Raw genomic sequence first — 16,403 nt, 5'->3', positions numbered from 1 at the left:
TGGCTGTGGAGGCAAATGAGTTAATAACCTCACTGTGATGATCAAGAAAACTTGACACTGTAACCATCATGTTTGACTGTCAGCGTGATGGTTTGGTACTGAATGCTCTGCTACTTTTAGGCCATACGTAGCAATACATCCAATGTTTCCTTTTTGTCTCGTCAGTCCACAAAATATTTTCCTAAAAGTCTTGGATTGCATTGGATATCTCCCATTTTGCCCAATATTTTTTGTATTGTTTAAATCATAACCAAGGCAGAGAGATCTGTAGATGTCATCCTGGGTTGTTTGTATGACCTCTTGGTTTAATAGTCAATGTGCTGTTGCAGTAATTTCTCCTGGGAGGTTCTCCACTGCTGCATGTTTTTGGATTATGGCTCTCGCTTTCCCTGGCATCCCAAAGTTTTACAGTTTTGTAACATCTCTAGACTAAAAGATGCTAATGTTTTTTTTCTGTTTTAAATGATTCTTTTAGAGGTTTTGCTTTTTCTTTTTACATCTTTCAGCCATCAAAGAGATCCTATATAAATCATTTATTGTATCTGGATGTTGGGTAATAATCAGGTCTGGTTTTAGCTTGTAAAATCGAGCTCATCTTCCTTACAAATGTAGTTTAAGTCTTGATTTAACAAGGGAAGCAATTGCTTCTTCCCATAGGGCCATTTGGAATGGATATTTTATACATACCGGCTTTGGTGAGTCGAGTGGTAAATTCTTACCTGAGGCTGTTTTTATTAAGTAATATTCCTGTTTGGCTCGACTTCAGCTTTTCTCCTTAAACACTGTTTTCATGAGCTGTTTCTGTCTTTTATCCTTTTTTTTAGCTTTATATACTCATCTGTAAGACACAACTGACCAACAGGTCTTTGTTCATTTTTTTTTACATTTCTGTGCAACAATAGAAAGGTTTCTTTCTTTCCTTCCTTCTTTCTTTTCTCTTATTTTTCTTTCTCCCTTTCTTTCTTTCACGGTCAGTAAATAAATTGATTTAGGTTATTTTTTTTTATCATGTGGGCTCTTTTGAGTTTCTCTTATGTTTTTCTCCAGTCTTTCTTGAATTTATATCACTTTAAAAATAAATGTGATTTTTTTTTTATCTGTTAGGTGACAAAACGTGTGTTTTATCTAGCTGACAAGACAGTGATGCTGGTTTGACATTTAGCTTGGTGCACTTGGAAAGCATTTATTGTTGAAGGGTTGTTGTTTACTGCTCCTGTTCTCTTACAACAATTTCTGAAAACTGTCAAGAAAAAGCCTGTAGATTTTGAGGATTGGTGTTGAAAGATTTCCTTCAGTCTCATTCCTTACCTTGTCTATTTCTTTTTTCTTACATGCTCTTTTTCTGTCAACATCTCTCTCTCTTTCTCTTTAATGCCCAAGCTCCTCATCTTCACTGCCACCTTGGGGTCAGGAGATGCTGTTGCATCACTTTGCCCTTGAAGCTCAGCTGTAACTTGACCCCAAACTTTTCTTGTGAAATGCCACCATCACCTGAGTCAAAATGATTTTTTTTTTGTTCTTTCCTTACCTTCACTCCATCTATAGTTGTTGTTTTTTGCAGGTTCCCCGAGGATGCTGTGAGGAGCCTGCATGGAATAGTTGGACTTAATTTTGTGCTACAATGCTTGGCTGCTCAGCAAAGCAGAGATACAGGCACATAAACACAACAACTGCTTGGGGAGCATTTGTAAGCGCTCTGAGGAGACATACTCACACAGACACACGGAGCGATGTGGGATAAAGCGTGCATCCTTTGTAAACTCCAAGAGCCTGCTGGAAGAGATAGTTTTGATGAAGCAGCAAGGGCACACTAAGGCTGAGACTAAATGTAGCATGGCCATGATGGCTGGATTCCCAAAGAAGTCGGGACCTTGGCAGCTTCCCCTGCTCCAGCTTCCTGGTTTAACTAAGGGATATGTGTGTCTGTCCGCTTACTGCTTTCCTCTGCTCGCTGTGCATGTCGCTTCTATGTTCTTGTTCCTCGGGTCTGTGTGGTATTCTCCACTTTAAAGCCAAGACAGAATTTCTGCGGGATGAAATCTCACAGCCACCGCGCTGCCTGCATCCGGTCAAGATGCAAGCGCTCACATTTACAACAACCGGCCCGCTCCGCCCCACAGAGACTCCTGAATGGCAAACCCATTTGTCTCTGTGAAGGGCAGAAAGAGGAAAAAGCAAAATAAAATCTTTGGCGGAGCACTTTAATGGAACAAAGCATTTTTTTTAATTTTTTTTATTTTTTTACAACTCCTAACTACTTAAACAGACTCAAATGCACACATTGCTCTGAGGTTAAATTGGAATTAAGGAGAAGGAAAGGAGCATAGCCTGTTGCTAATTAGCATTTTCTCTGCTCAGCAGAAGAGAGCGAAGGGATCGATAAGATATTAAGTTTGTGTATAGCAATGAGGTGCACAATCACTTTCATCTATTAGCAACAGCAGATTAGAAGGGAAACACTGGCAAAAGAAAAACACAACAACAAAACTTTGACCTCTGCAGACTTCAACTGGACTTGCGATGCAATGGGTGGACTCTGCTTGTTTAGCCTGTCTGCAGTTCTGCTTTTAAATATTTTTTGGGGAATTATCTTCAAACTGTAAGCTAAACCATGAGAGATTAATCTGGTAGTTTAATATTTGCAATATCTTGTGGTCTTTGATCCCAACTTCAGAGAGAAAATCTTCTGAAATTCTCTGTTTCAACTTAAAACTCTTCCTGATCTGTAAGGTCATCAGTTCATCAGAGGCCCAACACAGAGACACAAAAAGACTCTTCTCTTGCAAACTTCAGAGCTGCCTTTTTCATTGGTGGCATAGATTAAAAAATGACTTGGTGGCTGTAGATTTGCAGGTAGTTTTAATGAGAATCTCCGTTTCCTCCACATAACTAAAGACATATTGGATTGGCGTGTGGTGACGTGTGGATTAACGCTGCCATAATAACAGAGCCAGTCTGAGAAGACTTGAACTTTGTGACATGATGCACAATCATGTTGGAAGTAGCCATCAGAAGATTGGTGCACTGCGGTCTTAAAGCTGCAGTATGTAACTTTTATGAAAAATAAAAGTCACCATGTGTCTATGATTGAGCTCCTCTGCCTCCTCCTTGTGATTTCCATTTGCAGAAATGCACCACTCCCAGTCAGAGACAACCAATCAGAGCCAGTGTACATTTTTTGATCCGTCCTAAACATTACACCATTTGAATTTCCCTCTAAAAAAAAGGAAAACAAATAGGGAGTAAGAAAGGAGATGAGAAGGGAAGGAAGCATCTGTCCATCATTCTCTGTAAAGTCAAAGGCCAGAGAGAAATTCTTAGCCAGACATGAAGCCTTGTCTCTCTTTCAGCTCACACCTGTTGCTGCCTCATCCTGACCCCTGTAGATGTATAATTCACCGTGACTTTTGAATATTCTGTGCAGAGTGTTGGTTTGATGTTTGATTCATGCGCTCCCGTGTGAAAGCAGACATCCGAGTCTGAGGGTTCTGACCCACCCCTTTAATTAAACTACAATATGGTAGACATATTAATATGACAAATTGCCCTACCGCGAGCTGCTTCATCTTTATGCATTGACAAAACCATCTCTTTCCATTTTTTTATACCCCTATTTGCTTTTACCTTTCTTCAAACCTTCAAACCTGCCTCTGCAGAGTCTGAATTCACTTTTTGCTGTTTTTTTTTTTTTTTCCCCCAGAAAATGTGAGGTCAGAGAAGGAGAAGAAGCTGGTTTTTCTCACTGCTCGTGTTCACCCCGGAGAGTCTCCGGCCTCTTTTGTCTGCCAAGGTAAAAGAATAATTTCATTTTGATTGGTTCAAATTTAGCTGTGCTTCACCACATGGTTTGTCACTGTGCATATTTTAAAGTGTATCATCATACTTAACCAGTATTTCATTAGATTTTGAGCTTTTTTTGAGCTAAGACGTGAATCCCAAATTGTAAGTTTACATTACAATTGTGGGCTTATTGTGCATTGTATTTATAATGCACAAATAAATAAATTAGATGAACCTTAACTTGCTTGCAACTATTTCTGTATTTGTTTCTCAGGCATTATTAGATGGTAAGACTAATAAATGCAACATTGCAGCTAAATGTGATTCAGGTGGTAGCTAAGAATCCGTCCATTTGGCTCCTTTGGTTTTTAAGATACATTAACAGCATACACACATTTACACAGACATGTGTAAATGTACCTGTAGTTCCTGTACTACATTCATTTACAAATGAATGTATATATTTTTTTCTAAAAGGAAAAGTTATTTCAGTATTTCAGCAAAGTTAAATATTTACTGAGTGCAAAAGAAAGATGAACTCTATGTCCAGTGACGTAGCAAAGCAACATCGTTTTAGGATGTTTAAACACCCAAGATGAATGAAAGTTTCACTCTTGATACCTAATCGAAGGCGATCACTCTAATAAACCATGAGGAATATCAAAGTCACTGGTATCCTCTTCCGTCCATCCATCAATCCCTGTCCATTTTTTCAGGTTCAGATTAAAGACTGGCCAATGTCAAAATATTTGTAGTAAACTCAATGAACCTCTTAGTTTATACTATTAAATAGCCCGAAAGGCTTCATCCATCCATTCTGTGCTCCCCGCTGTCTGTTTGTGTGTGTGGCTCATTATGAATTAGATGATTTGGCTTTAAGCCCGCTGCATGCTGTCTGTTTTTCCACCGTCGTCAGCTCCATTCCATTTGCATCGATTTAGGCTTGACGTCTCCCGTTCCTCCCCTGATTCTGATGATGCCCCCTCACCGTCCTTTTCTTTTTCCTTTTGTTTCTCAAAACTCAATTAACTGCGAAGCTCGCCCCTGGTTTTCTTTGCAAGTCTTTTTTGTTTTTTCCTCCCCCTGCTGTTTTGCATATGTGTCTGCGTGAATTTATATGCGTGTGCAATAGGTGTCATTGACTTCCTGGTGAGCCATCATCCAGTTGCCCAAGTCCTCCGTGATCACGTGATCTTCAAGATAGTCCCCATGCTGAATCCTGATGGAGTCTATCTGGGAAACTACAGGTACAAATGAATGCAAAAATTTTTGTTTATATAATCTAATTTTCATTTTATCTTTTAACTATACTTTTTAGAAGCCTGATGAATTCATATAGCCAACAGCACTGCATTTGATTGGAGAAGGCATTTAGCTTCAGGGCTGTTATTTCTGCCAGCTCTCTGTCCATCCTCTCCTTCTCTCTGTCTTTAACACTGTTGCCGCTGCTCTGTGGGTATCCTCCTCTCCTCGGTTTTCCTCTCTTCTCTTTCCCGTCCTCATAATTGCCTTTTACTTAATAGGCTCAGCCCCCAGAATACTAATGCTCTCCGAGATAGGCATCAGCAGCAGCATTCCCCCACTGTGTTTGTGAATGCCATCTAGTGGTAATATGCCACCACTGCTTTAGAAATGCATCCGCCAGGTTGGCCGCAGCTTAAAGACAATTTACATTAGCTTGTTTTTAACTCTGAGTGGTGATAAGCTTCTTATTGACAGAAGGTAAATTGTGACAGTCACCTCCTCACCAATCACACGTGCCAATGTATGGACAATTGCATGCTTCCTTGCCCTCACAGAGAAATATAGCATCCCAAGCAGTCATCTCTGCAGGAAACAGCAGAGAGCAGACTGGAACATGCAGAGCAAATAATCAATGGCAGTTACCCCGGGATGAGTATCCTGTTCATGGCTGGCTGCTCTGCTGTTTCAGAGTAACGGTAACACCTGTGTTATTACTGGCAACTTGGGTAAATGTCAAAGATCCAAAAGACAACGAGCCGGGCAGATCAGGGTGCATCCCTGCATGTCAGCATCCCATTAAAGAAGCTAAAGGTGGCTGCAGGCAGCATGTGTTTGACCTCATCACTGCCTACCGCTAGGCCAGGCTAGTACACGTTATAGGAGGTTTGTTCGGACCTTTTCTAGACTCTTGATGCTCCTGCTGTTTGGTCCCTCCAGATTGTTGCCTGAAGCAATGTCTCATTTGAGATGAAGTTACTTTTACAATGTCTCTGAAATATGTGGCTGTTTAGGATGTAGGCCATTATTGGTAGGCAGGGCAGATAATTTTAGGTAATCTAATCCCATTTCTTAAGAAAAACTCCTTGTTTCCTAATTACACACTAGATAATTAATGAGTAGCTTAAAAGGTTAAATAGATCCTTTGTGTTTGTAAGTTTTCTTTTCTTGAAAAGTTGTTCCAGTGTTGGAACCAGGCTGGTCCAAAACACCAGGTCTGAATTGGTTGTGTAAGAAGCAGTTTGGGTTTCCACATCCTCAGAGAAAACCCAGTCTTGTTTTTATACCACTTATAACTTCTTCCTTTGACACTCACTATGTTGTATTCTTTGCCGGAAGAATTTGAACGACAGTTTTCACATCGTCTCTGCTAATGTCTTGAATCCTGGGTTTAAATATGAGGAGGCAGATGAATTTATTGTGTTTGTTAAAGTACGTAGCAATTAACTGGCATTTCTGACAATTTGTCTGTGAAAAAAACTCTAAACAGATGACATACACAGATTTTAAGCAGGATTTATAAACACCAGTTGACAATGTTAAAACACTCTGACTGTTGTGAACTTGACTATTACCTGCTGTGTGTAGCACATTATAGCTGATTGAAATCTAATAAATAGATATTTCAGTAAGCAGGTTTAGTCTTCCTGATTTAGATTCACTGCAAACAAACATCCAACTAATGGGAAAAAAAATGAAATTCATCATGTCCTTCTCAACCACCAAGTAATCATCTGGCTATATATATACTACCAAATATATACTTGGTAAAACATATACTTGGTAAAACAAAACACTGCCAAAACATATATATATGTTTTGGCAGTGGAACAACTTAGTTGCAGTTTCTTAATGACTTTAAGAATAAAAAATACCCTGCTACGTCCAAACAAAGGTCACTACTGTCAGAGATTAACTTTGGGACAAACAGAAAGAGATCTACTGATGTAATTATTGCGGCTTTATTTGTTTCTTGGCTCTGCTGCATACTGCCTACTATCTGCATATTAGTGCAAATTCATCAAACTATTGGCTGGATGAGTACTTCTGCACAAGACTAAAATAATATCAAGAGTTTGAGGTTTGTGAATTAGTTTTGATATTTTGAGTGAATAGCTTGGTTTCTTTGTTTTTCTATTGTGTTTCTTTTTTTAAGGACATTTTCCGTTTGCCATTGATTTTGTCTGTAGTAACACAGGAATTTTGTGAAACAGTCCACATGCAGCATGTTTGGTGAAAAGGTTTTTTTTTTAATTATCTATATTTCGAAAAAATAAATAATTTTTTATGGGATTTTCTGACTGTTGGCCCCACACTTTTAACATTTTTTGGCATAGTATAAAAGACACTAAATGTAAATGTCTTTGAGTGTCTTAATAAAGTACTATATATGTCACCTCATTTCATTACTCATGCCCCATATCTTGCTTTAAATTATAATGTCATTTTGTTGCTACCTGATGCTGATACATCATTGGTGTGACAGAGCTTTTCCAGTGAATAACAAGACTTTGTGGATGTTTTTTTTTTCTTTTAAATGAAAGAAAAACCTTTTTTTTTTTTTTTTACATCTGTACTAGTTTGATTAGGTCCCCAGCTTTCAGGCCTGTATGCCTGTCTCCAGTCTAAAGACAGTAGGCTTATCTGAACTGAGTTTTCCCCTTCATTCCGTATATCCTCTGCTTTTTCCCGGCCTTCTTCATCCTGCTGTTCTCTTGATGTTGATCCTGAGCTTTTTGCTTTCCTATTGTTTCTAATTTAAATAATAATTTCAGGAAATGTAATCTGCCTTCTTCCTGCTTGCATTTGGGATCTTATTCTTTGGACTTTAGAGCTCATCAGGAATTTATTATTGCAAAAATACCTACCTTTGCTCTAAGCACAATCTATAATCCTGCTGCAGATCTAAAGCTGGTTCACTGGTTATGCATAATTGTTTGTGTCAGTACATCCAAAGGAGAAAATCCAGGAGATTTTTTCACTAAATCCATGTGTGTGTGTGTGTCTGTGTGTGTGTTCATACAGGTGTTCTCTGATGGGCTTCGACCTGAATCGCCACTGGCAGGACCCGTCTCCGTGGGCGCACCCCACGCTGCACGCGGTTAAACAGCTCATAGTGCAGATGAGCCAGGATCCGGTGAGCATCTTTTCACCAACACACACATCTCTTGTTTTGCGCCCCATGTTCCCTGGCTACACCGGTGCCTGTTGGTCCCAGGAATGGTTTTCTGTCTCCCTGCTTGGTTCAGCATGTTTCTAAAATCTGTGTGTAGGGCCTGTGAGGAGGAGAGGTTGGGGAGGCTAGTCAGCACCTCCTGAATGTCAGCCTCCCTCTCTGGGGCATTCAAAACATATTAGTGAAGCAGGACTTTGCACTTTGAGTCTTAAACTCCACTTTAACTTTTCTCCCCCTAGTTTTAGTCTTTGAGTCAGAGCAATGCTACGCTGGCAGACCAGGGGGGCTTTTCCCTCTGTGTTCCTGATGTTAATTATAAGCCGAGCGTCAGGTTGGTGGGATTACTGAAGGTCAGTGCGTGTCCTGGGAATGCTCTGCCCTTTTGTACTCTCCTCTAATCCTGATAAGAGAGGGAGCAGGCTGGGGCGGGATGCAGGGCAGGCCAGAGATGTGGCGAGGCGAGGAGCTGGCATCGGGCAGATTAACCTTTTCCCCAGGCGCCGACACACTGATCGATAGACTCTGTCATGGCAGGGTGATCCACTCATGCCTGTCATTCACACACAAACCGACTCACAGTAACACGCATGCTGCAGATGAGACAAAAGACACAAACAAATACAGCTACAGTGCAGTGCTAGTGGATAATCCAAAGTGACTTAATTACCTTGCTTTTTTTTCTCTCTTTTTTTTCTTCTCTTTTTTTAGTGTCTACTCGTGAAATTTAATTAGATTTATCTATAACTTGTTCTGGAGCAGTGTCCTAGATCAAGATGTGGGCTGACTCTCCATTGGCAATGAGCAGAGATACAGAAATACTCTTCACAGAAGAATAAGTGTTATTAAACAAATTTAGGCCAACAAAACTCATCTAGGGACAAAGTTTAGCTGTTTAATAAAAGTTCTTACGAAAACATCTAGCATTGCTGTATACACTTCCCGACACTGAGGGACAGATGTCTACAGTTGATTACTAAATGGTCACAAATCTGTGTTTGCTTCTGCTTTTATTTATAAAAGCTTTATGCAAACGTAGATCTCCTGCTAAATTTACCTCACCAAGCAAATAAATTTGAATGAAGCAGTGGGGATTCTTTAAAGGGAATCCTCACTCGTACTCATCTATATTTAGGTAAATTACAACCCACAATAAAAAAAACAGTCATAGCACTGTGTACTTAAATCTTGTCTCTTGATAAATTAAGCTCCTCGTCACAACAGTATTGTAGCATATTGATCATAAACATAGAAACGTCTATGGTAGCGGAAAATGACAACACCCCCCTCCTTGTGTGAACTCTCTTGACTCCTCAACCACAGATGACAGGTTCCAACCCGCTCCCCAGTGTTTGTCCTGCTGCTGTTCTTGTTGACGGTTTCCTTTAATTTTGCAGAGTTAATTTGTTAGCTTAGGCAACCTCTGCCTTTTCCGGTCCTCTCCTGCCACAGCCAGTTAATCCCATCAGACCCATTATTGATGTCCGGGGCCCCCTGATGCCAGTTTCCGTGCCAATTCTGCCGCCACGAGTCCTTGTGCCGGTGTCCCCTCCTTCCCCGTTCATAATCATTACACAGTGGAGTGGGCACTGAGCCTAATGAGGTGGACAAGGGTTGTAGGGTTCTGCTGCCACAGAGAAAAAGTTAAGTAGCAGTTGTTTGCACCACCTTGCAGTAGTTTTGCTGCCTCTTGAGCCTTTTTTACATTTCGTTGTGACACATCAGCAAACTTCTGTGTATTTTATTGGTGTTTTATGTATGACACACCAAAACAGAGTAGTGTATACTTTTGTAGAGATTTTTTTTAAGTATTTAGCCCCTTTTCTCTGACATCCAAACATAAAATTCAGTGGAACAAATTGCCTTTTGAACACACATAATTAGTAGAAGAAAAAGAAAAAAAACTCACCCTATGTGTAAATTAATCCCAGAATAAATTAAACAATTTCTCTCTCAGAGATTTTTAACAGAACATCAGTGAACAAAAAGCATCATGAAAGACAAGGAACACCCCAGGTAGGTCGGGGATAAAGGTATAGAGAAGTTTAGAGCATGGTTAGATCATAAAACGACATCTCACTCTTTGAAGCACTACCCAATCCATCATCTGGAAATTGAATGAGTATGGAACATTTTCCGTGCAACTTGTTGCCTTGCATACAAAGCACTGTGCGTCAGAAACTACCACTGCACATCACTCTAAGCACACCATCCTCTCAGAGAGGGGGGCAGCAGAGTTGGAGTTGGTGGGTAAACGAATAGAGATAAAACAGAGCAGTCCCACAGAAAGACTTGAGACTGGTGCAGAAGTCCCAACTCTAAACTTTCAACCAACTTGTCAGAGTTGATGATAAAAATGAATGGAGCTAAGCTAAACTAAACGTGGGGAAAACCTGAAAGGAAACCTGAAGGAAGCTGCAAAAGACTAGAGCCCAGATAAGCTGTCTGAATCTGTGATCTTCAGCGATGCCATCCAACCAATATGACTTGGCTTTAGCTACTTTGGAGAGTATTTTGATATGTCAAGCTGCTTGAAATGTACACTCAAAAACTTACAGTGGTAACGATTGCTCTGGAAAAAAAACAAAAAAACAACTTAAATCCATTTTACGTTTTCCTCCCACTTCCTACTTCTGTTCAGCTTTACTTTTTGCCTTTTTGAATAAAGAGGCCAGAAAAAACAAATACCTACTAATATAATCAGGGAAGAGTTTTCATTCACCACACACATCATTCCATATTTGTCAGCAAGATTTAGGTTCCAGCTGAAATAAATATCAGTCAAAATGCCTTGCCTTCTATTTTATTTATTCTTTGGCACAACATGTTATTTAGGGGTGCGGGGGGGCAATTTTAGAATACATAATATACATTATATTAATTAAATAAAAGTTATAGTATAAAGTTGCAGCGAGCCATAAACATATATCAGCCCCCAAGGCTTTGACAATCTCCTCTTTTTTTTTTTCCTTTTACATCTTTAAAGTTCTGCAGGTCTACGCATAAGCATCATAAATCAGAGTCATGTTGCCATCTGTTCCACAAAGGAGCCATTTTCACTCTGAGACCCCATCACGCATTTGAGTGAGAGTCACTTTAGTCTCTCTGAAGTGAATCCCCATCACTGTGGATTCAGCAGCTTTCTTTTTCTGATGGTAAAAGAGCTTTCTTCTCTTGTTCAAGCAATAACTTCCAATTACTGGCTGTGAGCTCTTTGACAAGTGTCATTCGAATCAAAGCTTGTAGCAGAAGCAATCTGTTCTCCATTATATTAATGTCAGAAAATCTTTTTTTTTTTAACCAATAATTGTATAGATATGAAATTGTGGCTCAGAATGTTTCCACTTACTAGTTTTAATGCAGAAGTTTGACCTAAACAAGAGCTGATGGTTTAAATTGGCAAAATGTATTCCAACATTCCCACTCACCTGGAAATTTTTCATTAACATTTGATAGAAAGAGGTTGCAAGTGTTTCCTGTCAAATAGATTTGGAGTAAAGATTACAACGACAGAAAATTTTATCAAAAGCTACTAGTAAAGTACAGACACACAAAAAGGGGGATTACTAAAAAACAACCTACACATGGTTTGTATTTTAACAAATGTCATTCCTTTCTTGTAATCCAGATTAAATAGTTTTGTTTATGTGCCCATTCAACTCAAACTCACGAAAGCACACACAAAAACACCCCCCCCAAACATGCACACCAACAACCCCCCAATAAGGTGCCACATGCCATCAATTCAGATGTGTGTCAGACTCTGTGGATAACTTGTTCAGCTTTGTTTTTTTTTAGGCCTTTGCTCTTTTGGCATTAAACATATTCACCTCTGTCATAAAACTCAACTGAGTGGAAGAGTAAAATAATCATTTAAAATGTGGATCTGGAACAGGAAACATACTTTATCTCAGTTACTTCTGGCACTTTGTTTAGACCTAACAACCTTAATGTCTTTAAGGTACCGTTTGCTCCTCGTTTTGAATACATTGGCTGGCGTATTGCATGGCACCATTACCTGTGTAACGCTGCCGTGCCCTACATGGAAATGTCTATGAAGAACTCAGATTGTAAACTTTTTACCCATCCATCTGGAGAGAAACTTGCTTAAACGGTTTTATAAAAATGCCATCATTTTCCATCTGTAGCTGAACATTGGTCAGCAGGGAAAATGGCTGAAAGAGTCAGTGATGCAAAGAGCTATAATCTGTTCCCAAGCCACCCCGTTGTTTGTTTTGAAAAGAGAGAAATGGACAGGGAGAAAAAAATAGGGAAGGAGACTGAAGAAACAAATGGACCCATCTTCTTCCTAAAGCAGTGTTTTTCCAGCTCATTTATCAAAAGCAGAAGAAGAATTCTTTTTGATTGGCTGATTACCAGAAGCATTCATCACTGGGCAAATGTATCCCCAGCAGTCTGACACTGCCATTTTGGATAATTTGTTAAGGATGACAAAGAGGTCATTGTTTCCTTGGCTTATTTTTGACCTTTTTAATATTAGAAAATTAATTTTCTATGTGGAACAAATATATTAGGTCCTGTCACAGCATCTAGATGGATTTGGTGCCCTGAAATCCTTCCCAATGTCCTTCTTCTATGTCTCCCGCAGTGCTGCCTCACAATCTCCTTCTGCTTTTCTCTCTCTCTCTTTCTTCTCCTTTTGTCAGATTTGCCTCGTGTGAAAAGCTGACTGACTGTGCATGTTTTTGTATGAATATTTGTTTCTCCCTTGGCCACCTGTATTCTCTCTTCACTCTCCATGTGCGTTTAAGTGTCCTCTGGTGTCATCCCACCATTTCTGATCCATTTCTAAAATATACGGCCAATTTCTCCCCGTCACCCCGCGTCGTTTCAATCCCTCCATCGGCGCTCTTTATTCTCCCTCTGTTGGAGCCTGAATTGTCTACTTATCACAGGAAGATACAGATGAAGCTGTCTCACTTTTCCAGTCTTTTTGCTAGCTTTCTCAGCTTATCTCCAAAAGGGCTTTTAATTGTTCTCAATTATTCAACACAATATTTCAAATTATTTCATGCTTGCTCTCTTGTGACATTTTTCTTTTCTAGTGCCTATTCTCTCCCCCTGCCCCCCCCTTTTTTTTTTTTCTAGATAGATGTCTCAGCTTATGTTTCTCAAACAGGCCTGAAACACAGAGCTGGTTGCGCCTGTTCTACCTGATTACAAATCACCTCTCTGACCATAAGCAGACAAATACCACCATTAATTTCAGTGCACTGTGCAGAACGAGGGAGCAAAGAGCAGGAAAAAGTCAGATAAATGTGATGGGAGGGCTGGAGAAAGAGGAGAGTTTTGTCATTTACTCTCATCCATGAAGCAGGTCATGATATCTGCCATGTCCTGTCACTGGTACATCATTTCAGGGTCATTGTCATGTTGCCCCTGTGGCTTCTCCAACTGATGCTTTGTTTGCTTTACAATTTAATACACTAATTTTTGGATTTTGAATTTTATTCTGGAAAAGAAATCCGTTGCCTGTTCTGGTAGTTCTTGGATAACTTATTTCTAATGCGGTGCCTTCCAAACGTTTGTGTACACCCTGAACTTTTCCAAATTGTGACATTGGAACCACAGTGTCAATGGTATTTTTTTATATATGTTTTCAATATATTGTGATGCGCAATGGAATAGAAAGTAGAGCATGATTATGAAATAATGGTAAAACGAGTTTCACAAGTAAAAGTTACATTGGAACATTGTGGAAAAAGTGTAAGGGATGTAAATACCCATCCAATGTGCATAAAGCCGCACAATTCCAGGAGTAATCATTGTAGCGAAAATATTTTTCACAATTCTTATTTCTTTTCCATCATCTTCTGTGAGCTTCACCATCTTTGTCACTAAAATTCATAACAGGTGCATCGAGAGAAGTGAGAATCATTTATCTGGCCAAATATGTTATTGCCTTCCAGGGTGTAAATGCATGACAGATGAAATATAATAGATTACCAAATATGGCATCCAGACAATATTGTGTAGCTCTACTGATATGCAGCAGCCTCATTCTTTAGTAATATGTTATTGCCACATTATGCTGGAGAAGATGTATCACAGATAAAACAACAGGATTAATCTTTGTTTGGCTGAGACACAAATGCTCTTGTGAAGCTACAGCATTTTAAGGTCGTACTGTTTTTATATTTTATCACAGAGCCTATTTTTTGACAATTGACCTCTCATTGAGGTTAAGGTTTGTGGATCTACCAGTTTTAGTTAAGTTATGGTCGAATCTACCACACTTTGCCAGGACTGTTACATGGAGAAGGTTTTGGGAATACTTTGTGATCACACTTCTTATTTGTGACCTCTTTCTTGGGCAGAATGGTTAGTAAGTCCTTTCCCTTGCTTAAAAGGTAACTCCACATTTAGAAACCTCACTCTGGGCACAGTGCAGGGCTTTTTCTTCTCCAAACATATTTTCAATGTTTCCAAATTCAATCAGGAGTATTCATCAAAGGAAGTAACTTTTGTCCAGTCTTTTGCTCTCCACTCATGTACTTCCTGAAGATTTTCATTCTGTTCTTGATGTTATTCTTGTGCTGAAGTGGGATTTTATACCCTTCTTGTCACAGAGACTTAGTTCAAAAGTCTTTATTCACATACAGTCAGTTCCTTCCGCTGCCATTGTTGAACGAGCTCTGCTCTGGTGGTAACATGCTACTGTAAGCGCATTGTTTAGGAAAATACTGTCCTGCTGTTTACACTATTGGACATTTTCCAACACTGAGTCCATTTTCCAGGGCAACAATTGGACTGAATACAGTTCAAATATTTGTTTAGCATAAGAAGGGTTCTTTTAATAATAAATCTGAAAACTTACAAATAAATTAGGGATCCAGCAATGGGGAGTCAGGAACAAACAATGTAAACAAACAGGCAAATTATAATTTTAAAGGAATAAAGAATAACTAAACACAATGAATTACTAATAAATCTGAACTAGAACATTTCTGAAGAAATTTAAAAGGGGCCCTCCAGTTGGAACTCAGCGTTTTGATCCGACACGAATCGGAAAATTATCAACAATGCTAAAGTTAACCATAGGAAGCAAAAATAATGCACTGCAGGCAATGCAGCTGTTTTAGTTATGGCAGGCCCCAACTAAAACAGCTAAGAACAGATGGATCTAAAGTAAAACAAAAACAAGCTTGCTGATTGAACTGGGAAGAATACTTTTAACAAGGACAGGTGAGACAGTTCTTCTGGGTCCTGAACTTGATTGCTTGCTGCAGGAATGAGAACAGTACATCATATCCCTCTGCACTCTGAGTTCTGCTCTGATCAGCTCAAGCTTCATGCAGACTCTTTACACTTTTCTAAACACTCCCACAAATGCACACAGTCAGCTCTACATTCCCAACAGAGGAACGGCCGACCATCCAACAGCCTTCCTGGCTCAGAGTAAAAGAGTATAAAACACTGGAAACGCAAAACCTCTGTAATTAAAAGTCAATTCTGTGTGGTCTCGCAACACAAACTTAACAGTTCCTCTAGCCTCTTCCTTTTTACATGCTTTGAGCATACATATCCCACAATCCACTCAAAATCAACTTGCAAGTCTTGAGATGTCAGCATGCTATTGATTTTTGCAACTTATTTTGCACAGAAACAATTTTGAAACAATTCATTAAACAATTCATTAAAAAACAAAATTAACATAAAGAAGACTTTTAATAACTCGAAGGGAAACTTCCAAAGGGATGGAGAACGACTGTTCAGATTTTGTTTATAACACCTAACTTTGTCAAATATTAGGACTCTGTTTTCTGAAAGTGTTAGCTCACAATTCTCTGCACGTAATTAGGATTGTTTACATATTTGTCTTAACTTTAGGAATATTTTGGAAAAGAAAGAAATGCAAGAAGGGACGGCTTTCAAGGTCAGACAGGTTCTGCTGCCAGAAGACAGGCTTATTATAGGGCAGATTAGGGAGTATCTCCGTTGGGGTCACGTGTTTATTTTCTCTGAACCAGCTTGGCTTCTGCTCCGGGTCCCGTTGGCTCCGTCGGCTTCGTCTCTCTCAGCTGGAAGGATCATCAGCCTCGAGTCAAAGCAGTCTGGGGAGGTCACACTGAGGCAGGACGGCTGTCGGATGGGCGGCCGTTCCTCTGTTGGGAATTTAGAGCAGAATTTGAAGCAATCTGAAAACTATTTGCTGAGAGATTTTGAAATGCTGGAGTCACTCAAAACA

The 16,403-nt window shown here is 39.5% G+C and overlaps 1 protein-coding gene across 1 annotated transcript in view; it reads left to right on the top strand.

The window, feature by feature from the left end:
- The window catches only part of agbl4 (AGBL carboxypeptidase 4), a 303,338-nt gene that overhangs the window by 264,232 nt on the left and 22,703 nt on the right, over positions 1–16,403 (top strand). The window contains exons 7-9 of the mRNA XM_007552650.2: positions 3,701–3,790; positions 4,913–5,027; positions 8,047–8,158. Of these exons, the coding sequence (XP_007552712.1) occupies positions 3,701–3,790; positions 4,913–5,027; positions 8,047–8,158 (317 nt within the window). The remainder of the gene's footprint in view (positions 1–3,700; positions 3,791–4,912; positions 5,028–8,046; positions 8,159–16,403) is intronic.

The sequence above is a fragment of the Poecilia formosa genome, unplaced genomic scaffold, assembly GCF_000485575.1.
Source record: "Poecilia formosa unplaced genomic scaffold, Poecilia_formosa-5.1.2 Scaffold52, whole genome shotgun sequence".
Taxonomy (NCBI): domain Eukaryota; kingdom Metazoa; phylum Chordata; class Actinopteri; order Cyprinodontiformes; family Poeciliidae; genus Poecilia; species Poecilia formosa.
The sequence above is the reverse complement of the archived record's forward strand: the minus strand, read 5'-3'. Positions and strand labels throughout refer to the sequence as shown.